This window comes from Calonectris borealis, chromosome 12 (assembly GCF_964195595.1).
Source record: "Calonectris borealis chromosome 12, bCalBor7.hap1.2, whole genome shotgun sequence".
Classification (NCBI taxonomy): Eukaryota; Metazoa; Chordata; class Aves; order Procellariiformes; family Procellariidae; genus Calonectris; species Calonectris borealis.
The window spans coordinates 22,342,740-22,367,614 of NC_134323.1; the positions used below are offsets into that span (position 1 = coordinate 22,342,740).

At 69.3% G+C, this 24,875-nt stretch overlaps 4 protein-coding genes across 8 annotated transcripts; 3 read left to right on the forward strand and 1 right to left on the reverse strand.

Annotated features, from left to right (window-relative positions):
- Window positions 1-1,643: 1,643 nt before the first annotated feature.
- TUBB3 (tubulin beta 3 class III) lies at window positions 1,644-6,451 on the forward strand. Its single transcript, XM_075161400.1, has 5 exons — window positions 1,644-2,584; window positions 3,391-3,643; window positions 3,908-4,016; window positions 4,647-4,757; window positions 5,022-6,451. The coding sequence occupies exons 1-5, from the start codon at window positions 1,644-1,646 to the stop codon at window positions 6,095-6,097; spliced, it is 2,490 nt and encodes an 829-aa protein (XP_075017501.1). The 3' UTR covers window positions 6,098-6,451.
- Window positions 6,452-7,932: 1,481 nt separating this feature from the next.
- On the forward strand, window positions 7,933-11,814 carry DEF8 (differentially expressed in FDCP 8 homolog). 2 transcript variants are annotated; one of them, XM_075161684.1, is made up of 11 exons: window positions 7,933-8,130; window positions 8,221-8,303; window positions 8,413-8,562; window positions 8,636-8,777; window positions 8,861-9,025; window positions 9,533-9,660; window positions 9,967-10,080; window positions 10,458-10,538; window positions 10,712-10,801; window positions 10,922-11,031; window positions 11,162-11,814. In XM_075161684.1, exons 1-11 carry the CDS (start codon window positions 8,025-8,027, stop codon window positions 11,262-11,264), a joined length of 1,272 nt encoding a protein of 423 aa, XP_075017785.1. In that variant the 5' UTR covers window positions 7,933-8,024; the 3' UTR covers window positions 11,265-11,814. The 2 variants fall into 2 exon arrangements, with proteins under 2 accessions (XP_075017785.1, XP_075017784.1); XM_075161683.1 differs by having other exon boundaries at window positions 7,936-8,130; window positions 10,661-10,801.
- A 698-nt stretch (window positions 11,815-12,512) lies between these two features.
- On the reverse strand, window positions 12,513-15,920 carry DBNDD1 (dysbindin domain containing 1). Of its 2 annotated transcripts, none has more exons than XM_075161685.1 (4): window positions 15,830-15,920; window positions 13,399-13,545; window positions 12,874-13,014; window positions 12,513-12,798 (listed from the first exon to the last, which is right to left on the reverse strand). In XM_075161685.1, exons 1-4 carry the CDS (start codon window positions 15,858-15,860, stop codon window positions 12,638-12,640), a joined length of 480 nt encoding a protein of 159 aa, XP_075017786.1. In that variant the 5' UTR covers window positions 15,861-15,920; the 3' UTR covers window positions 12,513-12,637. The 2 variants fall into 2 exon arrangements, with proteins under 2 accessions (XP_075017786.1, XP_075017787.1); XM_075161686.1 differs by lacking the exon at window positions 15,830-15,920 and adding an exon at window positions 14,502-14,635.
- Window positions 15,921-16,258: 338 nt separating this feature from the next.
- Window positions 16,259-24,820, forward strand: DRC4 (dynein regulatory complex subunit 4). Of its 3 annotated transcripts, none has more exons than XM_075161680.1 (11): window positions 16,259-16,507; window positions 17,060-17,152; window positions 18,593-18,790; window positions 18,987-19,193; window positions 19,610-19,664; window positions 20,277-20,482; window positions 20,761-20,928; window positions 21,273-21,359; window positions 22,367-22,576; window positions 23,819-23,884; window positions 24,221-24,820. In XM_075161680.1, the coding sequence occupies exons 1-11, from the start codon at window positions 16,505-16,507 to the stop codon at window positions 24,368-24,370; spliced, it is 1,443 nt and encodes a 480-aa protein (XP_075017781.1). In that variant the 5' UTR covers window positions 16,259-16,504; the 3' UTR covers window positions 24,371-24,820. The 3 variants fall into 3 exon arrangements, with proteins under 3 accessions (XP_075017781.1, XP_075017783.1, XP_075017782.1); XM_075161681.1 differs by lacking the exon at window positions 16,259-16,507 and adding an exon at window positions 16,826-16,955; XM_075161682.1 differs by lacking the exon at window positions 22,367-22,576 and having other exon boundaries at window positions 16,261-16,507.
- The last annotated feature ends 55 nt before the right edge of the window (window positions 24,821-24,875 follow it).

A 24,875-nucleotide genomic window follows, 5' to 3' on the forward strand; every position in this document is an offset into this window, starting at 1 on the left:
ACTGGCGGGGATGGGGCCGGGGCAGGCTGGCCGGAGCCCTGGGGTCTGCGCTGCAGACCCCAGGGCTCCGGCCAGCCTGCCCCGGCCCCATCCCCGCCGGCGCATCCGAATCCCACGGCACGGGAATCCCATCCGCTTCCCCGTGCCTTGCGTTCGCATCGCTTGGATTTGCAGACTCGGCGTTTTCCAGCTCTGCTCTCAAAGCCTCTGTTGATAAAGCTAGAAATTCACAGCACGTACCGGCGTGCTCTTTAGCCGAGCAGCAGCCGGGAAGGGGGGAAGCCAATGGCTGTTGGTTCGGATTCCTCCTGCTTGTGTTTCCTTGGGAGTGAGCGGCACTGGGGTGCCGGGGCTTCGGCTCAACGCACCGCACACGTTAGCCATAGCTCCCTGCCGTGCCAGCCCTCAGGGTGAGCAAGGCACCGTGGCAGCCTGGGACCCCATTCCCAGCACAGCCAGCTGAGCCGCTTTCATCCGTGCCGGAGCCGCAGGGTGCTCTGTGCCGCGGGGAAGGGCTCCCGATGCCCCGTGGGAAGGAGCGGAAGCGGCCGGTGGGAATGACCACGGGATCGGCCTTTTCATGCAGCCGTGAATGGCTCTTTGGCAGCTGAGCGGCTCCAGGCATCAACACCAACCAAAGGCACATGACGGTCAGATGGGTCCCGCGTCCCCCAGCCTGCCTGGGCTCCTGCTGGTGCCGGGCTTTGCCAGGGCACAGGCGCGGCATCGCCTTTGATTGTGCCTTTGACAATCCCTATGGGACCCATCGCTCGCCCCGCCGCAAAACACCTTCCCCAGGGCCGGGCCAGGCGAGGCCGGTGGTGCCGTGGGGTCGCTGGGGGGGACGGGACTCCTGGCCCCACGCACAGGGGCTGGGAGGGGCAGCTTGGCTCCTGTGGTGGGGAAGGTCCCACTGGGGTCCCCAAGGTGCATGGACACCCCAGGGTACACAGGACCCCAGGGTGGATGGACCCCCCTAGGGCACGCAGGCCTGCAGGGCACGTGGACCTCCCAAGACACACAGTCCCCAGGGTGCAGGGGTCCCCCCAGGTCACACAGGACCCCAGGACACTTGGGGACCCCGAAGTGTGTGGACTCCCAGGACACAGAGGACCCCAATGGCACACAGCCCCCCAAGGTGCACGGCCCCAGGCGGGTGTGGACCCCCCCAGGGCACATGGGACCCCCAGGCGCATGGTGACCCCAAGCGGTTGGGCTCCCCAGGGCCGTGCCGGGGGTCCAGCAGCCCCGGCCTCCACGGCGGCTCCCCTCACTGCCGGGGTGCCGCCGTCATGCGGGTGCCCACCCTCCTTGGGAGGAGGAGCCGTGGGAGCCGGCTTTAAAATGGGGCAGAGAAAGGGTCCTTTCTTCCCCATCACCCCGGGCCAGCGGGCGCGCGGCTGCAGGGACGCCAGGCAGGGCTGGCGAGGAGGGTGGCCGTGACACTGGGGGTCCCAGCAGGCGCACGGCATCCCTGGCACGTGTCTGGCGAGACCCTGGTCGGCGGGACCCCCTGTCCCCAGTTCCTCCGCGTCCCCTCGGCCTCGTCGGCAGGCGCTGCAGGAGCACTGGCGGGGTGGGCCGGGGGCTCAGGGAGTGTGTGGGTGCTGTGCTGGGGGGGCCCTGGGGCTGAGGTGGGGGCCATGTCGACGCTGGCCCCCCTGCGCCTGCTGCGTGAGCCCTGGAACGCCAGTGAGGGGAACCAGAGCAACACCACGGCCGGGGCCGGCGGCGGCTGGTGCCAGGGGCTCGACATTCCCAATGAGCTCTTCCTCGCGCTGGGGCTGGTGAGCCTGGTGGAAAACCTGCTGGTGGTGGCCGCCATCCTGAAGAACAGGAACCTGCACTTGCCCATGTACTACTTCATCTGCTGCCTGGCCGTCTCCGACATGCTGGTGAGCATCAGCAACCTGGTGGAGACGCTCTTCGTGCTGCTGATGGAGCACGGCGTGCTGGTGATCCGCGCCAGCGTCGTCCGCCACATGGACAATGTCATCAACATGCTCATCTGCAGCTCCGTCGTGTCCTCCCTCTCCTTCCTGGGGGTCATCGCCGTGGACCGCTACATCACCATCTTCTATGCCCTGCGCTACCACAGCATCATGACGCTGCAACGGGCCATGGTGACCATGGCCAGCGTCTGGCTGGCCAGCACCGTCTCCAGCACCGTCTTCATCACCTACTACCACAACAACGCCATCCTCCTCTGCCTCATCGGCTTCTTCCTCTTCGTGCTGGTCCTCATGCTGGTGCTCTACATCCACATGTTTGCCCTGGCCCGCCACCACCTCCGCAGCATCTCCAGCCAGCAGAAGCAGCCCACCGTCTACCACAGCAGCAGCTTGAAGGGAGCCGTCACTCTCACCATCCTCCTGGGCGTCTTCTTCATCTGCTGGGGGCCCTTCTTCTTCCACCTCATCCTCATCGTCACCTGCCCCACCAACCCCTTCTGCACCTGCTTCTTCAGCTACTTCAACCTCTTCCTTATCCTCATCATCTGCAACTCGGTGGTCGACCCCCTCATCTACGCCTTCCGGAGCCGGGAGCTCCGGCGGACGCTGCGGGAGGTGATGCTATGCTCCTGGTAAGCAGCGGGATGTCGGTAACGGCACGGCCGCCCCTGCTGTGGGACGGATGGACGGATGGACGGACGGGACAGGACATGCCACGGGGCGTCCCCCTCCGGTGCCCCGATCCGGGCTGGCGGGCTCGCGGTACCCAATAAAGGCTCTTTGCAGTGACGCTGTGGCTGGCACTGCCACGCAGCCCCGGGGAGCCCCGGGGGGGGGCGGCCCTCCCCGGCCCCACCGTTTATTCGAAGCTCGGTTGCTCCCGGTTGCTCCCGGTTGTCGCCTGCACCGGCCCCGGGGGACCGGGAGGGGACCGGCGGGGCGTTGGAGCAGGCCCGGGCGGGGGGCGGTGGGAGGCCGGTCCCAGCAGGGGGGCCGCCCCCGGACAAAGGGCTCCTCGCCGCCGCCTTTGTTCTCGCGCCGCGCCCGCCCCGGCCCCGCGGGGGGTCCTGGCGCCCGGGACCCCCCAGGACGGCCCCCCCCCCGTGCCCTGTTCCTGCCCCACGCGTGCGGGGACGCGGGTTGGGGGGGGTGGGGTGTCCCCCGCCCCCGCCGCCCCGGGATGCTCCCGCCGTGCCTGGGTGGTCCCTGCCCCACTCCGCCGGTACCGGGGTGCCCCCGCGTGCCGGGGCGGGCGGGTCCCCTCCCTTCCCCCCTCAAGGGTGCAGGGGTCCCCTCCCCCCGCCCGTGCCCCCCGCGGGTGCCGGGGGTCCCCAAGCCGGCGGGGCGGGGCGGGGCGGGGCGGGGCCGGGGCGGGGCGGGGCGGGGCCGGGGCGGGGCGGGGCGGGGCGGTGGCCCCGGTGCCGCAGGGCTGTTGCAGCGTTGCGGCGGCGGCCGGCGATTGGTTGCGGAGCGGCGGTGACGTCAGCGCCCGGCCCGGTGCGGCGCGAGGCGCCTATAAAGGAGGCGGTGGCGGCGGGGCCGCCCCCCGCGCTCCCGGTGCCGCTCCGCTCCGCTCCGCTCCTGCTCCCGCTCCCGTCCCGTCCCGTCCCGTCCCGCTCCGGCCCGGCAGCACCATGAGGGAGATCGTCCACATCCAGGCGGGGCAATGCGGCAACCAGATCGGCGCCAAGGTAACGGCGGCCCCGCCCCGAGCGGCGGACAAAGAAACCCCCCCCCCCCTCCTCCCGCCGCCCATCCACCCCCCCCTCCCCCGCCGCACCGGTCGGACAAAGGACCCCCCCCCCGCGCCTTTGTCCGCCCGCCGCCGCCCTTCAGCACCGCGGACAGCGCCCGCCCTGCCCCGCGCCCCGCCGCCAGGGGGCGCCCCGCCCTGCCCCGCCCTGCGCGGGGGGGTCCCGGTGCCCCCCCCCCCCCGCTGAGCCCTGTGCCCCCAGTTCTGGGAGGTGATCAGCGACGAGCACGGCATCGACCCCAGCGGCAACTACGTGGGTGACTCCGACCTGCAGCTGGAGCGCATCAGCGTCTACTACAATGAGGCCTCCTGTAAGCGACCCCCCCGGGCCCCCCGGGCAGAGCAGCCCAGCACCCCCACCCTGGGCGGGGGGGGCCCTCCCTTCCCCCCCGGTGCAGGCAGGTCCTGGGTCTGCTCCCACCCTGATGCGGGGGGGAGGGGGGGAAGATATATGCACCCACCCCATGGGGCCCTGGGCGGGGCAGACATGTGCACCCACCCCGTGAGACCCTGTGGTTTGGGGAGGGGGACACATGTGCACCCACCCCGTGGGGACCCTGTGCTCTAGGGGGGACATAACATGCGCACCCACCTCCATGGGGCCCTGCGGTGCTGGGGGGGGACACATGCACCCAGCCCCATGGGACCCTGTGGTTTGGGGAGGGGTGGACATATGCACTCACCCCATGGGACGCCCATTGTGTGTGGGGGGAGAAGTGCGCACCCAGCCCCACAGGGACCCCGTGATTTGGGGGGGACATGACACGTGCACCTGGCCCCGTGGGACCCTGTGTTCTGGGGGGTGGGGCACCCGTATGCACCCAGCCCCACGGGGACCCCATGTTTGGGGGGGATGGACACGCACACGCCCAGCCCCGTGGGACCCCGCAGGGTGTGGGGGGGGAGCGGCAGGTCCCCTCCCGGCACGGGGTCTCTCGCAGCTCACAAGTACGTGCCTCGCGCCATCCTGGTGGACCTGGAGCCGGGGACGATGGACAGCGTGCGCTCGGGCGCCTTTGGCCACCTCTTCCGCCCCGACAACTTCATCTTTGGTAAGTCCCCGGGGAGGGGGACACCGTCACCCAGGTCCCCAGACCCCTCCCGGGCCGTCGCCATCCCTGGGGCGCTCGGCGGGTGCATCCCCACCTGCGCCGTGGGGCCTGGCACAGCCGGCACGCCGCCAAACCTTTGTGGTTTCCGCTTCCCACCCCGCCCCGGCTTCAGATCTTGCCGATGCCGCCGCTGGCGCCTGTCCCCTCCCCGGCGTGGGCGCAGGGTTGCCGGCGGCCATCGGGTGCCTCTTTCCCCCCTGGCAGGGCAGAGCGGGGCCGGGAACAACTGGGCCAAGGGCCACTACACGGAGGGGGCCGAGCTGGTGGACTCGGTGCTGGACGTGGTGCGGAAGGAGTGCGAGAACTGCGACTGCCTGCAGGGCTTCCAGCTGACCCACTCGCTGGGCGGCGGCACTGGCTCCGGCATGGGCACCCTCCTCATCAGCAAGGTGCGGGAGGAGTATCCCGACCGCATCATGAACACTTTCAGCGTGGTGCCGTCCCCCAAGGTGTCGGACACGGTGGTGGAGCCCTACAACGCCACGCTCTCCATCCACCAGCTGGTGGAGAACACGGATGAGACCTACTGCATCGATAACGAAGCTCTCTACGACATTTGCTTCCGCACACTCAAGCTGGCCACCCCCACCTATGGCGACCTCAACCACCTCGTCTCGGCCACCATGAGCGGCGTCACCACCTCCCTCCGCTTCCCCGGCCAACTCAATGCCGACCTTCGCAAGTTGGCCGTCAACATGGTGCCCTTCCCGCGTCTCCACTTCTTCATGCCGGGCTTCGCCCCGCTGACGGCCCGCGGCAGCCAGCAGTACCGCGCCCTCACCGTCCCCGAGCTCACCCAGCAGATGTTTGATGCCAAGAACATGATGGCCGCCTGCGACCCTCGCCACGGCCGCTACCTCACCGTGGCCACCGTCTTCCGGGGCCGCATGTCCATGAAGGAGGTGGACGAGCAGATGTTGGCCATCCAGAGCAAGAACAGCTCCTACTTCGTGGAGTGGATCCCCAACAACGTCAAGGTGGCCGTCTGCGACATCCCTCCCCGGGGGCTGAAGATGTCCTCCACCTTCATCGGCAACAGCACGGCCATCCAGGAGCTCTTCAAGCGGATCTCGGAGCAGTTCACGGCCATGTTCCGCCGCAAGGCCTTCCTCCACTGGTACACGGGCGAGGGGATGGACGAGATGGAGTTCACCGAGGCCGAGAGCAACATGAACGACCTGGTGTCCGAGTACCAGCAGTACCAGGACGCCACGGCCGAGGAGGAGGGCGAGATGTACGAGGACGACGAGGAGGAGTCGGAGGCGCAGGGCGCCAAGTGATGCCCCACCGCCCCCCTGCCGCCCGCAGCCCCCCCGGCTTTGCGCTGCCGCCCCCCGGCCGGGCTCCCCCCGTGTGCCCCTTCGGTGTCTCCTGACCCCGTCCCCCCCTGAGCCGGCTCGGCCCCCGCCCTCCCTCCTGCCTCCCCCCTTTTCGTTTTTTACTGGTTCGTGTCTATTATTTTTTTTGAATACTTAATAAATTTATTGCTGTCCAGGTACCACCTGTCTGCGGCTCCTGGGGGGGGACACGGGGACTCTCTGCTGGGGGCAGCTTGGGGGCTCAACCGCCCAGCCCTTCTCATTAATGGGGGGACTTGGGGCCCCCACGTGCCTGGGGGGCTGTGCCCAAGCCCTGGTCCCCTCCCAGGTGACGCCCTGTCCCCAGTGTGTCCCCTTGCCCCCCTACCCCACAGGGCCAGCCCTCCGGAGCTGAGGATGCAGGTGTCACCTTGCCCGGCTGCCGTGCCCAGGAGGGTGGCTGCGCCTTTGTCCCCAACTGTCACCCTTCTTCCTGGCGGGGTGGTGGCTGTCCCCTCCCTGTGCCAGGACAGCATTGGCCCCTTGTCCCCCCCCCAAACTGAGGTGGGGGCATGGACCCCAGGGTGCTCCTCCATCCCCCAGGGCTGGGCTTCTGCCTGGCTTTGCAGGGGTCCAGGGCAACCCCAGCCCAAACGGCCCCGAGCCCCCCCGGTTCTGGGGACCCCCAACTCCAGCCTGGGTGCTGGGCTGACCCCAGAGTGGGGGGGGCCAGACTGTGCTGCCATGGGGCTGCAGCCCCCCAGGGCCGCTGCGTGGGTGTGGGGAGAGGGGCAGAGCTGTGGGAGCAAGGGAGGGGCTGGGGGCTATAGGGACAAGAGACTATGGGGCTGGGGGCTCCGGGAGCACGGAGCTATGGGGACCGGGAGCTGTGGGGCTGGGGGCTGTGCAGACAAGGGATTACGGGGCTGGGGGCTCCGGGGCTGAGGCCATGGGGCAGAGAGCCGTGGGGCACGGTTAAGGGGATGGAGGTGGTGGGCTGCGGGGCCGTGCAGGTGGGTCCAGGCCCGTGGGTCGCGGACGCCGCGGCCCCGCTGGCCGCCGGCGCGGCCCCGCCCGGGCGCGGTGCGGTCCGCCGGCCGGCAGGGGGCGGCAGCGCGGCGGGGCGGGGCGGGGCCGCCCCGCTGGGCGGGGCGCGGCGGTGAAGGAGCTGGGGGGCGGTGCGCGGCGCTGCGGTAAGCGGGGCGGGGGCGCTGCCCCCTGGCGGGCGGGCAGGGGGCCGGGGAGGGGGGGGCCGGTACCGGGGGACCGGGCGGGGTGCGGGGGGTAATGCGGGGTGCGGGGGGAGGCCGGGCAATGCGGGTGCTTGGGGGGTGCGGTGAGGGAGTGCGGGAGGGGCTGGGCAATGGGGGTTACGGGGGGGCTGTGGAATAAGAGGGTGCGGGAGGGGCTGGGAAATGGGGGGGCCGTGCAATGCGGGGTGCATGAGGGCTGTGCAATGGAGGGGTGCGGGGGGGCTGCGCTCTGCGGGGTGCACGGCGGGGGCTGTGCAATAAGGGGGTGCGGGGGGGCTGTGCAATGCGGGGTGCGGGGGGGCTGCGCTGTGCGGGCTGCGGGGGGGGGGCTGCGCTATAAGGGGGTGCGGGGGGTGCGCTGCCATCCAGGCCCATGCCGGGGGGGGGTCGGGGCTATGGGGGCCCCACAGCGGGGCGTGACATGTGGCGGGGGCTGCGCCGGGGGTGAAGGGGGCCGTGTAATGGGGGGCTGCGCCGGGGGGGGCCGCCCGGTGCCGGGCCGGGGTGACCGCGGGGCGAGCCGGGCGGTGGCAGCGGGGCAGGGCGGGGGCCACGGGTGTGGGAGGCGGAGGGACGGGTTTGTCCACGGGGGACGGTGCCGGGGTGCCGGTGCGGGTGGCTGAGGCGGCGGCCGGCGTCCCGCAGGGCGGGCGGCGATGGCGTACGACGAGCGGCTGGCCCGCTTCCGCCAAGCCCACCTCAACCCCTTCAACAAGGCCCCCGAGCAGCAGGAGCGCCCCGACGGGGGGGCCCCCGCCCCAGGTGGGTGCTGAGCCCCCTCCCCATCCCTGCCCCGCAGCGGGGGGGGCCCAGGCGGCTCCAGCCCCCCCCATGGCGCTCACCCCCTTGCAGCCCGGCGGCCGGATCCGTCCCCAGGGGACCCCGAGGGCGCCCTGGACCTGGGCCTGGCCGAGGACCACTTCTCCCGCCCCGTGGTGAGTGGGGCTGGGTGGGGGGAGCAGGGCTGGGGTGGGGGGGAGGGGGGTGGGGGGCTGCCGGCCCACCCTCCTCTTCCTCCTCCTCCTCCTCCCCCCGCTGCCGCAGGGCCTGATCCTGGCGTCGGACGTGCAGCAGCTGCGTCAGGCCATCGAGGAGTGCAAGCGGGCGATCCTGGCGCTGCCCGAGCACTCGGAGCGGCAGAAGGACGCGGTGGTGCGGCTCATCCACCTCCGCCTCAAGCTGCAGGAGCTGAAGGTAGGGCCGGGGCTGGGGTGGGGGCGGTCTCCATGGCTGGGGGGGGGCACGCTGAAACACCCCCCCCCCGCAGGACCCCGGTGAGGACGAGCCCAACATCCGGGTGGTCCTGGAGCATCGCTTCTACAAGGAGAAGAGCAAGAGCGTGAAGCAGATGTGCGACAAGTGCAGCACCATCATCTGGGGCCTCATCCAGACCTGGTACACCTGCACAGGTGGGGCCGGGACCCCCCCCACGCACCCCAAATCCCCGTGTGTCCCCCCCCGTCCCCGCGCTGACGGCCGCCCGTCCCCCCAGGCTGCTACTACCGGTGCCACAGCAAGTGCCTGCCGCTGGTGAGCAAGGCCTGCGTGCGGGCCAAGGTCAGCCACCAGGCTGAGTACCAGCTCAGCATCTGCCCCGAGAGCGGGCTGGACAGCCAGGACTACCGCTGCGCCGAGTGCCGCGCCCCCGTCTCCCTCCGTGAGGCTGCGCCCGCCGCGGCGTGGGGCTGGGGGGAGCTGGGGGCTGCGTGCGGCTCCGTGGGGCTGGAGGCGGTGTGGGGCTGGGGGCTGTGTGGGGCTGGGGGGTGTGTGGGGCTAGGCTCCCTTGGGGGCTCTATGGGGCTGGGAACTGGGGGCTGTGTTAGGCTGGGGGGAGTTGGGAGCTGCGTGGGGCTGGGGGGAGCTGGGGGCCAGGGCTGCCTGGGGCTGGGGGGCTGTGGGGTGGGGGCAGTGTGGGGCTGGATTTCTTTGGGGGCTGCGTGGGGCTGGGGGGAGCTGATGGTTGGGACTCTGTGTGGGGCTGGGAGCTATGGGGAGCCGGGGGGTTCAGGGCTGTGCGGGGCTGGGGGGTGTCCAGAGCGCATGGGAAGGTGACATAGGAGCCCCGCTGTGTCCCCGGGTGCTGCCGCATGTCCCGTGGGGGGTGCATGGCATGGGGCAAGCAGGGTGTGGTGCGGTGCTGGTGCCAACGCGTGTGCCGCCGCAGGGGGGGTGCCCAGCGAGGCCCGGCAGTGCGACTACACCGGCCTCTACTACTGCAGCAGCTGCCACTGGAACGACCTGGCTGTCGTGCCCGCCCGCGCCATCCACAACTGGGACTTCGAGCCCCGCAAGGTGCCCCTGGCATGGGGTGGGGGCTCAGGGGCACCCAGGGTCCCAGGGGGACTGCGGCCCTGGTTGTGGGGGTCCCTGGGGGCCGTGGCCCTGGGTGGCGGTCACTTGGTGGGGCATGTCCCTGGTCATGGGGGTCCCTGGGGGCTGCATCCTTGGGTAGCGGTCACCTGGGGGGGGGCTCTGTCCCCAGGGCTCTGTCCCTGGTGATGGGGTCCCCGGGCAGTGGTGCTGAGGGTCCCCGGGACCGTGGCGGTGGGGAGGGCCCGGTGCCCGCGGGGTGACGATGGCCCCGGCCGCGGGGGGCAGGTGTCACGCTGCAGCATGCGGTACCTGGCGCTGATGGTGTCGCGGCCCGTGCTGAAGCTGCGGGAGATCAACCCGCTGCTCTTCAACTACGTGGAGGAGCTGGTGGAGATCCGGGTGAGTGGGGCGGGCAGGGCGCGGCGGGCAGGGTGGCGGAGGGAGCGTGGGGTGAGCAGGAGGGAGAGGGGGACCCCAGCAGCACCCGCTGGGCCCCACAAAGGGGGAGCAGGGCAGGGGTGGGGGTCGGGGCGGAAGGTGCCCAAACCACGACGGGGCTGAACTTGACCCAGCCTGACCTTGTCCCCGTCACATCCCTGTCTCCATTCTGTCCCCAACCCGTCCCTGTCCCCATCCCTATCCTCATCCTGTCCCATTTCCACACCGTACCCATCTCATCCCTGTCCCTGTCCCCATCCTACCCCTGCCACTGCCCTTTCCCTGTCTTGGTCCCATCCATACCCCATTCCCACCCCACCCGTCCCATCCCCCCGCAGAAGCTGCGCCAGGACATCCTGCTGATGAAGCCCTACTTCATCACCTGCAAGGAGGCGATGGAGGCACGGCTGCTGCTGCAGGTCAGGACCTGCGCGGGCGGCCGACCCGGGGGGACCCTGGGACCGTGGGGTGCCGGTGCTGGGCACAGTGGTGACAGGCACAGCGGTGCCGGGCGCGGCGGTGACGGGCTGTCCGCCTGCAGCTGCAGGACCGGCAGCACTTTGTGGAGAACGACGAGATGTACTCGCTGCAGGACCTGATCGACATCGAGGCCGGGCGCCTGAGCTGCTCCCTGACGGAGATCCACACCCTCTTCGCCAAGCACATCAAGCTGGACTGCGAGGTGAGCCGGCGCCGTGGGGCAGCCTCAGCCGTGATCCACAGCGCGGCTCCTGCGGGGCCAGCGCTGTGCAGGGGGTCCCCGCCGGGCGCCGTTTGGACCCTCTGCCCGCTCCCGCCCCAGCGCTGCCAGGCGAAAGGCTTCGTCTGCGAGCTCTGCAAGGAGGGCGACGTGCTCTTCCCCTTCGACAGCCACACCTCCGTCTGCACCGACTGCTCCGCCGTCTTCCATAGGTACGGCACACGCCGGGGACAGCCGCCTCCCGCCACCGGGCCCGGCAATGTGGCGCCGGGGTGGGGGGACGACACGGGTGGTGCTGGGGCCGGTGCCATGGGGTGACCCAGCGCTGTCTCCTCCCCGCAGGGACTGCTACTACGACAACTCCACCACCTGCCCCAAGTGCGCCCGGCTGAGCCTGCGGAAGCAGTCCCTCTTCCAGGACCCCGGCACCGAGGCAGAGCCCTGAGGGGGGGCCCAGCCCCCCAACCTGCCACGGTGGCTGGACCATGCCGCCATCCCTGCGCTGATCCTGCCGGCAGCGTCCACACCTGGGACTCTCCCACTCAGGGCTGGGGTGCAGGCAGGGCTGGGGTGCAGGCAGGGCAGGGATCCGGCGCTCTGGTGCCCGCAGCCGTGCGGCGTGGGCGAGTGTGCCAGCTGATCCGGAGCGCCGGGCACTGCCGGGGAGGGCGAGCGCAGCGGGACCGGGCGGAAGAGGCACCCCGAACTCCTCTCGCCATCTCTGCAGCTGCCGGAGGCCTGGGCAGGGCATCGGGGGGGGCAGCGGCAGGAGCCGGGGGGCCCTGCCACCCCACACACACACACACACACTACTGGGATAACGCTGCTGATTTGGGGGGAAAACATCCGGTTCCCTCCGCACCACGGACACGGCCGGTCCCGGGGCTGAGCCCCCCGGGGCGGGGGGCGCTGCGGGAGGGCTGGAGCGGGCCGGGCGCGGTGCGGGGCCCCCCCGGGTTTCCTGTAGCATTAACGAGGCCTCTTTGCGCAACCCAGCACTGGTGTCCCGGCTCTGGCTCGGCGGGGGGGCCGGGCGGGCGCTCGGGGGCTGCGGGCCGGGGGCTCCCGCCGGGGCTAGGGCTGCCCCGCACCTCCGCCCGCGGGCTCTCCGCGGGTGCCGAGCCCCGCCGCTCCCGCGCATGCGCGGCGCATCGCGTGACGTCATCGGTGTGCCCCGAGGCGGGGGCCGCGCCCGGTCTCCGGCCCACCGGGAGGGGCCGCGGCCGGCGCTGCCCCGGTACCGCCCGCTCCCCCCCACCTCTCGTCCCCCCCTCGACCGGGCGTCCCCGCCGCCCCCCCCCGTGTCCGCGCCCGGGCCCGAGGGGAGCCTCCCCCGGCCCCTCCCTCCCCCCGCGGCGGCGGAGACGGGCAGAGGCGCGGCGGTGGTGGGTCGGTGGGTTTTACCGGAGCACAGCGCTGCTACATGAAGCCGGGCCGTACACGACCGGGCGGGCACCGGCTCCGCCGGGCTGGGCGGCGCGTCCCGCCCGGGCCGCCGCTCCCCGCAGCCGGGGCCGTGCGAGCCCCGGCCCCGCGCTCGGCTGCGGGCAGCCCCGGGTCCCGGCGGGGGCCGGTTGCCCCTTCCCCGCGGCCCGGGTGGGCGCCGGGTCACCCCCCTCCGCGGGGCCGCGGGCTGCCTCTGCCCGGGGCCGGTCCGCGGTGCCTCCGGGCGAGCCGCCCCCCGCCCCGCGGCACCAGTCCTGCGCCCCGGCCCCCCCGGGCAGGGCGGCGGGGGCGAGCTCCAACGGGGCCGGGGACGAAGGGAAGCGGCCGGTACCAGCGTGTCCCCGTGTCCGTCCCCCGGGGCCAGGGCAGCCCCTAGGGCTCCCGCGGCCGCTCGGCGGGCAGGAAGGCGTCCGGAGGTCCCGGCGGCAGCTCCGGGTCGCTGAGGTGCTTCTTCTCCCGGCCCTGCTCCCGCGCTCGGGTCCAGGAGGGCGAGCGCAGGTACCCGCCCCGCGGCACCGCCTGCGGCTGCAGCCCTGCGGGGACAGACGGCTCAGGGCCGGCCGGACAGGCTGAGGACGGACAGGCCGAGGACGGCCGCGCTCGCTCACCGCTGGGCGACTCTCCGGCCGCGTTCTCCTCGTCGGAGTCGGCGAAGACCTCGGCCAGCTCCTGGTCCGACATGTCGGTCAGCTCCGTCAGGTCCAGCAGGTCGAAGTGCACCTCCAGCGAGGAGACGCTGCTCAGGGGCTCTGCGGGTGGCCGGCCGTGCTGGGGGACCCGACGGGACGCCCCGGGGATGGGCTGAGGGCAGCGGGGTGGGCGCCCTGGGAAGGGGGACTGGTGCTCGGGGGCCCAGGGAGCTGGCGGGGGGGAGGGGGCAAGGGGCTCGGCGGTGGCAGTGGCCAGCTGGGGGCTGGCGGGCGACCCCGGGGAGAGGCAGGGACCCCAGGGGACAGGCAGGAGATATTATGGGCAGGGAGGGGACCTCGGGGGCAGTCAGGGGACCCCAGGGGACAGGCAGGGACCCCAGGGGACAGGCAGGCAGGGGACCCCAGGGGACAGGCAGGGGACCCCAGGGGACAGGCAGGGGAGGCTATGGGCAGGCAGGGCTGCCCGCACAGGGCTGCACTCACGTCTGCGCTCGGTGACCTGCAGCAGGCCAGCGCTGGGGATGGGGATGCCGCCCTGCTCCTCCGCGGGGGCTCCGGGGGTCTCCTGGGCTGGCCCGTGGGTGGGGGTCCCTGCCGGGCGCTCCGGGGCCAGCGCCTCCTTGCCGAGCTCTGCGATACCGGCACCTGCCGCGTCGGTGACAGCAGCTCCCTCTCGGGGCCCCACCGGCCTCTGAGGCTTCCCGGCTGAGGAGGACCCCGGGGGGGCCCAGGGGGGACGGGCAGAGCTGCCCAGGGCCCGGCAGCCCCCGTGCCGGCAGCCGGCAGCTCCGCGCCCCCCACCCCGCACAGCCCCTTTGTGTCGGCGAGACAAAAGCGCAGCCTGTGCCGGAGCCCAGACAAGGGGCGGTTTGTCTGCTGGCAAGAGCTGCCGGGGCCGAGGCGGCCGCGGTCGCGGCACAGCCCGTGGTCATGGCACAGCCATGCCCGGGCACCCCTCCGGGGCTGAGCGGGCACCGAGGACAGGCAGGAGACCCTGTGTGCCTGGGGCAGCGCTGGGCACTGCAGCACGCAGTCCCCCGGCCCACTCAGGGCCGGTGCTGGGGCAGGATGGAGTCAGCTGTGCCCCAGCACCATGTGCCGCCGGGCCCTGCCATCACCACGCTGCCGGGTGAGATGGCACGGGGACGGGCTCACCATGGGCTGGACATCTCCTTCCCCCCAGGATGGGGACAGCGGGGCAGGGGACAGAAATCCCCCCACCCAAAGGAGCCGGGACGGGGAAAGGGACATTGCAGGTGCATTTGGTTCATGTTCCTGGTACATGGAACCGCAGGACACCGGCACCGCCGCGTCCTGACCCCACAAAGTGGGACCGGGCACCCCACGCTGCTGGCACCTTCCCTCCGGCCAGGAAACAGGGTCCCCACCCCGCTCCAATGCTGGGAAGAGCTCCCGGTGGGGACACAGTGGCTGCCTGCTCCTGCCTGCTCTTACTATCCCACCCCACACGCCACCACGGTGCCCAGCCCCGGCGGGTGACACCGTGGCGGTGGTACCTGGAGCACGTCCTCCCCTACCACCAACAGCCTCCCAGCCCCGCTCCCCACCACCGAACCCCCACCCACCGGGGCGCTGGTCCCTGCCGCAGAAATCCCCTCTGGCCTCCGCCTGCATGGTCACGCCGTGCCGCCGGCCACGCCGCCCCGCTCCGGCCTGGGCTCACCGGCTGCCTGGCGGGGAGTGGGGCCGGCATCAGGGCTCCCTCCCCGCACGCCGCTCTGCTGACTCACGTCAAACCGCAGAGCCAGGCAGCAGCCGGCTCCAGCCACCCCACCGGCATCAGCCCTGCTCCTGGCCGGTGCCTGGCCCGGTGGCACTGTCCCCCCGTGCGGCTCCGAAGGGCGCAGTGCCCCAGGTGCCGCGGGAGGGCACGGCCAGAGCCACGACACGGGCCACAGCAGAGCCGTGTGCGGGGCACATGCGGGAGTGACAGGCATTCACGGGAGCCCCGGCACCACCCGTGTCACCATGCAGGACCCCACTGCAGCCCCCCCCCCCCAATGCTGGGGCCCCCCCGGTTCCACTGGCACGGCCACCACCCTGTCCCCAAGCACCCCAGCCCTCCGCACTCCTCCACCAGCACCAGCACACCTGCACGGGGGTGTCTGCCCTGGCACCCCGCCTCCCCACCCGGCACCCCCCCTGCACCTCAGCCTGCCCCAGGCACCCTGTACCCAGCCTGGCACCCCACTGCACCCCCACACCTCCCCTGGGCACCCCACTGTGCATCCACATCCCCCCCGGGCACCCCACTGTGCATCCACGTCCTGTGGGCACCCCACTGTGCATCCACATCCCCCCCACGCACCCCACTGCACCCCCATGTCCCGTGGGCACCCACCCCACTGTGCACCCACACCTCCCCTGGGAACCCCACTTCACCCCACGTCCCCTGGGCACCCCACTGTGCACCCACATCCCCCCGGGCACCCCCACGTCTCCTGGGCACCCCATTGCACCCCCAGACCCCCATCCCAGACTCCCTGCACAGACTTGCCTGCACAGACACGCCCCCAGCCCCCCCCAGCCCGTGCTGTCCCCCCCCCGCCCCCGCCCTCAGCCCCCCCCTCCCACCGACCCCCACCCCTGCGGCCGGGCACCCCCCAGCAGGGCCCCACGCGCGCCTGGGCACACGCACGCTCCCCCCCTGCACATCTGCACCTCCCCTTGCACACACATCCCCCATCCAGAGCCCCCTGCACCCCCCGTTCCGCCCCCCCCGCGCCCCCCTGCATCCCCGCACCCCCCGCCCTACATCTCCCTCTGCACCCCCGGCCCCCCGCGGGGCCCGGCCCGGTTCCGCCCGCTGCGGACTCCCGCCTGGGGGAGCCGCCCGGCCCAGGGCCGCGGTGATGGGCGCGCCGGTCCGTTCCGCTGCCCCCCCCGCCCTCACCTGCGGTGCCGGCCGCTCCCGGAGCCGCCATGGGCCGGGCCGGGCCGGGGCCGGTGCCGGGGCCGATGCCGGGGCCGGTGCCGGTGCCGGTGCTGGGCGGGGCGGGCCCGGTGCCAGCCCGCAGCCCGCACGCTCCTGCCCGCCGCGGCAGGGGCGGTTCTGGGGGCGGTGCGGGGGCGGGGGAGGACCGGGACCGGCCCCGCCTGCCCCGGGGGATCGGGGGCACCGGGGCGGGGGTGCGGAGAGGACCCGGGAGCGCGGGTCCGGGGGGCGGGAGGCACGGCGGGGAGCCGGGGGGGGGCAGCTCCGGGTGCAGAGGAGACCCGGGGGGGGACGACACGGGAACGGGGGGTGCAGCGGGGACCCCGGGCGTGCGGAGGGGTCTCGGGTCGCGGAGAGGAGCCGGGGCGCCGGGGGACCCCAGCTGCGGGGGCCGGGGATGCCGGGGCAGCCCGGGGCGCAGCGGTGAGCCCAGGGGTGCGGAGGGGTCTCGGGCCCGGGCACAGCGGGGACCCCTCGGCCCGGCCCGGTTCCGCCCCCCGGGCACAGAGCGGGCCCCGCCACCGTTGACAGGGCGGGGCCCCGCGTTGCTAGGGGGCGTGTCCGGCCGCCGCGCACCTCTCGCGAGATCCGCCCACCCGTTGCCTGGAGACCGCGGCGCCAGCGGCAGCCGCCATGGTGAGAGCGGGGCCGGGGCCGGTGGGGGGAAGCCGGGACCGGGGCTGGGGAGGCGGGGAGAGAGCCCCGGGGCGGCGGGGGGGCTGCTGCTGAAGGGTCTCCTGGAGCTGGGGGTGCTGGCAGGGGAGGACGGTGGGCCCCGGCCCGGCCCGGCCGGCTCTTGGGGAGGGAGCCCCGGGGGCTGGGGGGGCCGGCCCGGCCTGGCCCGTTCTTGGGGAAGGCAGGGGAGGGGAGGGGAGGGGAGGGAGCCCCTTGGCGCCGTGCGCAGCACTGCGGTGACACTCGTGAGGCGTTAGTTTGGGTACGTGCGTTTTGTGTCTGGGGGCTTCACTGCGGAACTGCTGGGCATGAGCTGCGGGTGTCCTGGAGGGTCTCAGAGGCTCCCAGGGGACCCTGGCTCCACCAGCCAGCGCTCCCTGTCAGCCTTCTGTCCCCACCATGAGGGCAGGTATGCTCCGTGGCCTGGGCCGGTGCGGGGGCACCGAGCAGCACAGCTTCCTCCTGGCACCCAAGCCACACACGCACCTCGTGCCTTTTCCTTTCTTTCCTCAGGCACCCAAAAAGAAAGTCGGGAAAAAAGGGAAAGGGAGCAAAGCACCAGCAGTGGTGGATGCCTTGTCCCCAGAGGAGATGAGTAAGGAGCAGGTGAGAGATCAAGAACAAGCAAGAACAGCATTCGGGACTCCGGCTCGGCACCTGGCTCCAGGGACGACAGGTGGCGGAGGGTGACAGAGACAAGCGGCCGGGGTTCATTTCACTGCCTGACGCAGGTCCGGGCTGTGTGTGTGGGTTCTCACTGTTCCTGGAAGGAGCAGCCCCCTCATCCTACCCTCCTTTCTGCTGGTCCGGGGCACTCTGCTCTCCAGCCCTGTGCCCTTGCTGTCTTCTCCCTGACTCCGTAACCCCGGCAGCCTGCTCAGGCAGGTGATGGCTCAGCCTGGAGCTCTGTGATTGCAGCTGCTGTGCTCTCAGTCACGTTGCTGCTGGGGCAGGAGGCTCCCGTAGGTGCGGGGAGGGCAGGCAGAGGTGGAAGGTGCAGCCGCTGCCCCTCGGTTGCCCCAAGTCCCGCTTGTTTTGCCGGATGTCCTACAAACAGAGGAGGAGATGGCCCTGGCCTGGGGACCTCACTCCTGGGATAAAATCTTGCACATCTCAGTGCAAGCAGTGTGCCCAGGTGGCCAAGAAGGCCAACAGCGTCCTGGCCTGTATCAGAAATAGTGTGGTCAGCAGGACTAGGGCAGTGATCGTCGCCCTGTACTGGGCACTGGTGAGGCCGCACCTCAAATACTGTGTTCAGTTTTGGGCCCCTCACTACAAGAAGGACATGGAGGTGCTGGAGCGTGTCCAGAGGAGGGCAACGAAGCTGGTGAAGGGTCTGGAGCACAAGTCTGATGGGGAGCGGCTGAGGGAACTGGGGTTGTTTAGTCTGGGGAAGAGGAGGCTGAGGGGAGACCTCATCATGCTCTACAACTACCTGAAAGGAGGTTGTAGCAAGGTGGGGGTCGGTCTCTTCTCCCAGGTAACAAGCGATAGGGCAAGAAGAAATGGCCTCAAGTTGTGCCAGGGGAGGTTTAGATTGGACATTAGGAAAAATTTCTTCACCCAAAGGGTTGCCAAGCACTGGAACAGGCTGCCCAGGGAAGTGGTGGAGTCACCGTCCCTGGGGGTATTTAAAAGACGTGTAGATGTGGTGCTCAGGGACACGGTGTAGTGGTGGACCTGGCAGTGCTGGGTTAGCAGTTGGACCTGGTGATCTTAAAGGTCTTTTCCACCCTCAGTGATTCTATGATTCAGTAGTATTTAGGCACCTGAGAACGGTGTTACCAGACACTGCGAGACAGAATATCTGAGCCCAGGCTGCCTACAGTAGGATAAGGTTTTGTTACTCCTTTTCCAGAGGCTGATGGGTTCTGTAGGGTCCAGGCTGTGTCAGGGCTTCTCCCCTTCCCTCCTGCGCTTCTCTGTCCCCGTAACAGCCACTGTGTCCTGCCAGGTTTGCGACACAGCTTGCCACGGGTGTCTTGCAGAGGTGTCTGTCGGAGGCCTCCTTTTCCCCCTACCTGGCTCTTCCCCTTGGTTTTGCAGCTGGAGAAGCACATTGCACGTCTCCGGGAGGAGCTGGACCGGGAACGGGAAGAGCGCAACTATTTCCAGCTGGAGCGTGACAAGATTCACACCTTCTGGGAGATCACCCGCCGGCAGCTGGAGGAGAAGAGAGCAGAGCTGCGGAACAAGGACCGGGAGATGGAGGAGGCAGAGGAGCGGCATCAAGTGGAGATCAAGGTGGGAGCGGAGAAGGCTGGGAGGTGTTACGAGTGCCCCAAGCTCTGGGTGAGCCTCGGGCAGCTCTGAGGAGGAGAGGGAAGGGGGAAGAGGAGGAGGAGCTGAGCGGGATGTAAGCCAGGAGTGTCTCGGCCAATATCCCAGCTCCGGGTGTCTCCTGCTAAAGCCCCTCACCCGGTCTGTGGCTTGTCTTTAGGTTTACAAGCAGAAGGTGAAGCACTTGTTGTACGAACACCAGGAAAACCTCACCGAGCTGAAGGCAGAGGGCACCCTGTCCATGAAGCGGGCCCAGAAGGATCACTGGGCCCAGGAGATGGAGCTGCATAAAGACATGCGCTCCCTGAAAGTGGAGCTGAAGGAACAGGAGCTGGCCAACGAGGTGGTGGTGAAAAACATGCGCCTGGTACGTCCCTGGCCGGGCCAGAGCCACATGCGAGGCCTCTGCTGCAGATGGAGGTGGTGGGACACCACCTGAGCCCTCCCAGCCCCGGCGTGTGAGCGGGAGCCTGCCTCCCCGTCTCTCTCTGTGGGGTGGGATGGCGTTTCCCGCAGGCACCGGTAACAAATGGATTTAGAGGCACTAGAAAGTCACTGCAGGAATGGGGAGAAGGGCATCCTGGGGCAGCTCCTGTGAACCCCCCCTGCCACAGCAGGGAGCTGTGAGAGCAGCTGGAGAACCTACGAGCCGCCGTTTGCACGGATAACATGGGATTGGAGCCACGGCTGGAGCCCTTCCCTGAGAGCAGGAGAGAATCCCTCGGGATGCGGCTGACTCAGGATTTGGTTGTCTGCCTCTAACACGTAGCTTCTCCCTAACAGAAACAAGAGGAGGAGATCACCCGGCTGTGCAACGACTTCGAGAGACAAGTGAAAGGTCAGGACATGCACGTAGCCCTTGCATGAGCTCCTTTCGTCAGCGTGCCGGGGAAGGCTCCTCCAAGCTCCGCTGCGCTGCGGGGCCCCCTGGCAGAGCCTCGAGCAGAAAGAGGGCTGGTTTTCCCCCAGCTCTGGCTGGTTTTCCCCCAGTTCTTGCTCCCCTATGCTCTGGGGCTGCCAGACCCCCAGCATCGCATGAACGGAACGAGGCCGGGCACCTGTAGTGCGGGCTGAGGGTGCAGGCAGGGCGCCTGTCGCTGCTGCCAGGGCGTACTGCTGAGCGCAGCTGCCTGTCAGCGCTTCTCCAGGCTGCGGGGTGGGTGGGCTGGAGGAGCCCTTGCAGAGTCCTCGCTCCAGCGTCCTCAGGGAACGTTTCAGGTTCTCACGGGCTGACTTGGAGCGTTTCCATGCCCTCTTTCCAAGGATGCTATTTCTGGGTTCTGCTCTCTGTGGTCCCAGCGTAACTGCTCCACACGCTGGTGACAGCTGTGGTGACGCTGCTAACGAGCTTCTTGTCCTCGAGTAATGCCGCGGTGGCACGCGCCGAGCTGGGGTGCATTACGCAGGGTCTCCAGGAGGTCCTCACTCAGCCCCCTGTGCGCTCCCCCAGAGATCGAGGCCAAGTACGCCAAGAAGATGCAAGTGCTGCGGGACGAGCTTGACTTGCGGAGGAAGACGGAGATCCACGAGGTGGAGGAGAGGAAGAACAGCCAGATCAGTGAGCTGATGAGGAACCACGAGAAGGCCTTCAGTGACATCAAGAACTACTACAACGATATCACCCTCAAAAACCTGGCGCTCATCAGCTTGCTGAAGGTACTGCCTGCCCCCCTGCCGCAGCCTGCCTGGAAGAGTGTCACCCTTCCACCAAGGGACTGGTCCTGTGAGGATTTCACCCAGATCTGGCCAGTTCCCAGGTGGCGGTGTGGGTGCCGCTCATCTCCTGAGGGTTGTACCCCGTTACACGAGCGAAGCTCTTGAGCACAGGGAGATGTCTCTTGCTGGGCCAGCAGCGGGAGGGTGTCCTGACGGTGTGGGAAGCTCTGAGGAGCTGGACAGCCCCCAGGAGTTGGCACTCGTGTTCCCAAGAACAGGAGCAGATGGAGGAGATGAAGAAGAGAGAGAATCACTTGGAAAAGGAGAAGGCGGATGTGCTGCTCCAGAACAAGCAGCTGAAGGAGCCCCTGCAGCAGGCCCAGGAGCAGGTGTCTGAGCTGCAGAAGAAGTTGGCCCACTATGAGAAGGACAAGGAGGCCCTGACGGTGAGTGGCCAGCCCTGTCCTTTCCTGAGTCGCCCTGGCTCTTTCCTGGAGGGAGTCACTCAGCAGTGACGTCTGCCGCTCGGCTTGGCCAGATCACTGAGCAAAGTCCTCTGAGTCCCTTTCAGCTTAGCTGGGTGTTTATAAGGTCTCAGATGGGACTCCCGGGACTCTGGCGGCGAGAAACCAGAGTAGCCCCCACTGCAGAGGGGGAAGAGAGTTGGTGTGGGTGCTGCCTGTTTTTTCTCGCCCATATCTCTGCTGGTCACTCTCATCCCTTGCCAGAACGCATCCCCCACACCTCCCAGAGAAACCCGTGCTCTCTAACTGTCCCTTTCCACTCGCAGAACACAAAAGCCCGTCTGAAAGTCACCCAGAAGGAACTGAAGGATCTTCAGTGGGAACATGAAGTGCTGGAGCAGAGGTTCAGTAAGGTGAGAGCTGCAGGTGGGTCTGGGCATCCCACTTCCCTCTCCAAACCCTGTCCCCTCCGCAGAGGGCTGGGCATGGGGAATCAGCAGAGGCTGCCAGGGCTGTGCTTAGCCGGGGGCTTTCTGAAGCTCTAATCCAGAGCCGTGCCATAACTGCTGCTTCCAACAAAGCTTCTCAGAGATTTGGCGTCTCCCACGGTCAGCAGACGGGCCTGGCCTTGTACTTTGCTAAGCAATCATGCACGCTCCGGCGGTCCCCTCCTGGCCTGCGAGGGACTGGCTGCAGCAGCGGCTCGGGGGCAGAGCCGTGGGGAGAGATCGTCATGGGCCACCACCCCCGGCTGGAGCTCGCTCCCTCCTTCTGCCGGCATTCGGGGGTCACTCCCCGGGCTTGCTGTGCCAGTCAGCCTGCTGACTGAGTTCTCCCAGACTCAGACTCTGCCCCCACCAGCTAACCCAGATAAATCTACTGAGGCAAGAAGAGAGCTCATTTGCAATTCGTAGAAATCCCCAGGAATATGAACATTGATCTCAAGCCTCGTTAACAATCCATCATTAAGGCAGCAACATATTCAGTGCATTCAGAAATAGGCTGTGGAGGAGAGATTGTGTCCTAATTAGGACACTTATTAACTAGCTGTGAGCTAGGGACTCCTGCCAGCTGCAAGGAGGGGAGGAGAGACCCCCGTGTGCTGTGGGGCCCTCTCTGAGGTCTAAAATAGTGCCGCAGCGAGCCAGACAGCCCGTGCTGCTGTTGGGGGTGTCCTGTGCCCGGAGGGGAGGAGGAAGCAGAAGTGCAGGTGCCGAGGAGGTGCCAGCCATGGAGGGAGGGAGGGGAGCTGTGCTCCAGCACCTGCCATCCCCGCGGGCTGCAGGTGCCGTGGGGAACGGCCGGGCTCTCGCTGGAGCAGGCAGGGCCGAGCTACCGGACCTGTTTGCTGCCAGCCCTGGGTGGCCGCCGGCCCGGGGGTCCTGAGGGTGGTGTGAAGGCATCCTGTCTTTGGGAGCAGGTGCAGGCGGAGCGAGATGAGCTCTATCAGAAGTTCACCAAAGCCATTAACGAGGTGCAGCAGAAGACGGGCTTCAAGAACCTGCTCCTGGAGCGCAAGCTGAAAGGACTCCTCAGCGTCCTGGAGAAAAAGGAGGTGGAGCTCAGCGAGGTCTTCGCAGCCTCCAACCTCGACCCGAGCGCCCTTTCCTTGGTCTCACACAAGCTGGAGGTACCGTGCGCTGCCATGGGGCCCTGTAAAGGCTGGCCTCGGCGGGCAGAGGCTGCTCTGGGGTGAATGCAGACCCCGGAGCGTGCGAGTCCCCGTCCTACGTGGCTGTAGCTGCTGCGTCACTCGTTCCCAGCACTCCCAGGGCCACGCGCAGTGCCGCAGGGCACTCCGGCTCTCCCTCGAGAGCGGAGCGTGTGGGTGTCGGAGTTTGGCACCGATCTCTCCCTCAGGTGGGGCCTGTTTCGAGGAGAATGGCCTCAGGCCGAGCAGTGCGCACCAGCGCTCTGTGCTGCCGAACAGCTGGCTGCGTGCGGGGTCCGTCAGCGACCCGGGGTGCTCTGTGCACGGGGAGTCACAGCTGGTGAATCCCTCCTGGCCTCCCTGCCTGCAGAGACGGCACAGACGGGTTCCCAGGGGCTCTGCAACGTCTGCCATGCTAAAAATATGTATGCAGAAAGCCTCGGTGAGGAGACTCGGAGACCCACATTCCTGGAGTCTGCCGCAGCCGTAACTGGAGAAGCAGCACTTGCTTCGGGTTGGGCTGAGACGCTGGGGACACAGGTTCCACGCTCGGCTCGGCCACCACTGCGGTGCTGTCCTGCGCCAGCTCATCCCCTTCCAGGTCCCCTCTGCAGTGGGTGGCAGTGAGGCGCGTGGACACCCTCTTGCCAGGGTCCCCGGGGGTTGCGCACAGCAGCAGCCGAGGCTCTGGGGCCACAGGACAGGGCAGGCGATGTGTCAGCTACTAGCAGGTGACACAGCAGCAGGAAGGAAAACAAATTCCTGGGAAGGCGTCACGGCGTCGAGCTCTCCCGCAGCTGCTGGGGTCCCGGAATTCCTCTGCTCAGCTGCCTCCAGCGTTTTCTCAGGGAGCCTCTCTCCCTGTAATTGCCCCGGTGCCGCGCCGGCAGGGCGGTGCTGCCGGAGCAGGTGCTGCCGTCGCCTGCCCCTTGCAGCGGGGCTGACGATGATGGCGGGGCTGTGCTGGCGCTTGTGTTGTTGGTCCGGGAGGTCCCTGTCCCTCGCCTCTGCCTGGGGCCGGCTGTCCCTGGCAGTGCTGGCTCACAGGGAGCAGGGTGGTGGCCGCCTGCCAGGCCGTGCTGCGAGCCACTCCGCTTGAGCCAGGCCCCGGTGCCAGCTCAGCCGCCGCGCAGCAGCTCCTCTGTGCGCTCTGCCACGCTGCTCCCGCCTGCGGCACGGCCACCGTGCAGCCACTGCCTGATGCGCCGTCTCCCTTTGCAGGACGTTCTCAATTCCAAGAATGCCACCATCAAGGACCTGCAGCTCCAGCTGGCCCGAGTCTGCAAGGTGAGGGAAGGGGCTGGGGCTGCCCTATGCCCCCCGGGTCAGGGCTGGGGGCTGTTGGGTGGTGGCTGCAGCTTGGGGAGGGGGGAAACGGGGACCTTCTGCTCCAGACCTTGCACGGAGCGGAGGGAAGGGAACTCGCAGCCGGCCAGCTGAGCTGCTTCATGCCCCGGGCCAGGCAGGACCCAGCCCAGGCTGCAGTTTCCCCTGTTCGCCCTTCGACGGAAGGCATGTTGGGATCCCCCAACATGCAGGGGGGTGCAGGGAGCCCGTGCCCAGGCATGGAGGGGCTGGGCTGGAGCTGGGCTTCGGGCTGACGGCAGGGTGCTTCTCTTGCAGGCACACAATGACATGCTGCAGACGTTCGAGGCAAAGCTGATGGCCTTTGGGATTCCCCTGGACAACCTGGGCTTCAAGCCCCTGGCGAGCCCCGTGCTGGGGCAGGCGATGGGGCAGGGCCCCGCCGGACTCGTTACTGTGCCCACCTGATGCCACCCAGCACCGAGGGATCCGCTGTGCCGGGCAGGGAGCGGGGCTGTGCCCTGTTCGTGCTCCGCGTCATTAAACAGACCCCAGTGAGCCTTCCGGAGGACCTGGAGGACCCTCTCTCTCCTCACTGGGGGGGTCTTTCCTCTGGAGCAGCCCCCCAGGCCTGCTGTGGGGGATGCCAGCCACAGGCAGCTGCCATGGCTCTGACAGAGCAGTGCCAGCACGGCCCAGGACCACGGCACAGCTGGAGGGCTCCCGGCGTCCCACCCACCAGACCAGGCTGGAGCGGGGGCCTGTGCAGGGCCCCCCCAGGTCCCCCTGCCTCCTGGGCTGGCGCCCCTGCCCGCGCTGCGCCCAGGGCTCCCCTCCTTTCCCCCTCCGGAAGCCGTGTGTGCGCTGCCCCCAGGAAGGTGATTTTTTGAGACAAACAGGGCTGTTTGAAGCTTTTAATCGTGTCGGTGGCGTAGTTTTCCCCCTGGTGACCTACATCCCTGGGGGAGGACGT

Bases quoted from the DNA above. Each gene is read 5' to 3' on its own strand.
- TUBB3 (XM_075161400.1), top strand. From the start codon at position 1,644: ATGTCGACGCTGGCCCCCCTGCGCCTGCTGCGTGAGCCCTGGAACGCC. The intron at 3,644-3,907 runs GTAACGGCGGCC...CTGTGCCCCCAG, and splicing joins GCAACCAGATCGGCGCCAAG to TTCTGGGAGGTGATCAGCGA. The intron at 4,017-4,646 runs GTAAGCGACCCC...GGTCTCTCGCAG, and splicing joins CTACTACAATGAGGCCTCCT to CTCACAAGTACGTGCCTCGC.
- DEF8 (XM_075161683.1), top strand. From the start codon at position 8,025: ATGGCGTACGACGAGCGGCTGGCCCGCTTCCGCCAAGCCCACCTCAAC. The intron at 10,802-10,921 runs GTGAGCCGGCGC...CTCCCGCCCCAG, and splicing joins ACATCAAGCTGGACTGCGAG to CGCTGCCAGGCGAAAGGCTT. The intron at 11,032-11,161 runs GTACGGCACACG...TCCTCCCCGCAG, and splicing joins TGCTCCGCCGTCTTCCATAG to GGACTGCTACTACGACAACT.
- DBNDD1 (XM_075161686.1), bottom strand. From the start codon at position 14,550: ATGCAGGCGGAGGCCAGAGGGGATTTCTGCGGCAGGGACCAGCGCCCC. The intron at 13,546-14,501 runs GTGGGTGGGGGT...CCGGTATCGCAG, and splicing joins CGGCAGGGACCAGCGCCCCG to AGCTCGGCAAGGAGGCGCTG. The intron at 13,015-13,398 runs GTGAGTGCAGCC...GGCCACCCGCAG, and splicing joins GCAGGTCACCGAGCGCAGAC to AGCCCCTGAGCAGCGTCTCC.
- DRC4 (XM_075161680.1), top strand. The intron at 17,153-18,592 runs GTGAGAGATCAA...TTGGTTTTGCAG, and splicing joins AGGAGATGAGTAAGGAGCAG to CTGGAGAAGCACATTGCACG. The intron at 20,483-20,760 runs GTACTGCCTGCC...TCCCAAGAACAG, and splicing joins CGCTCATCAGCTTGCTGAAG to GAGCAGATGGAGGAGATGAA.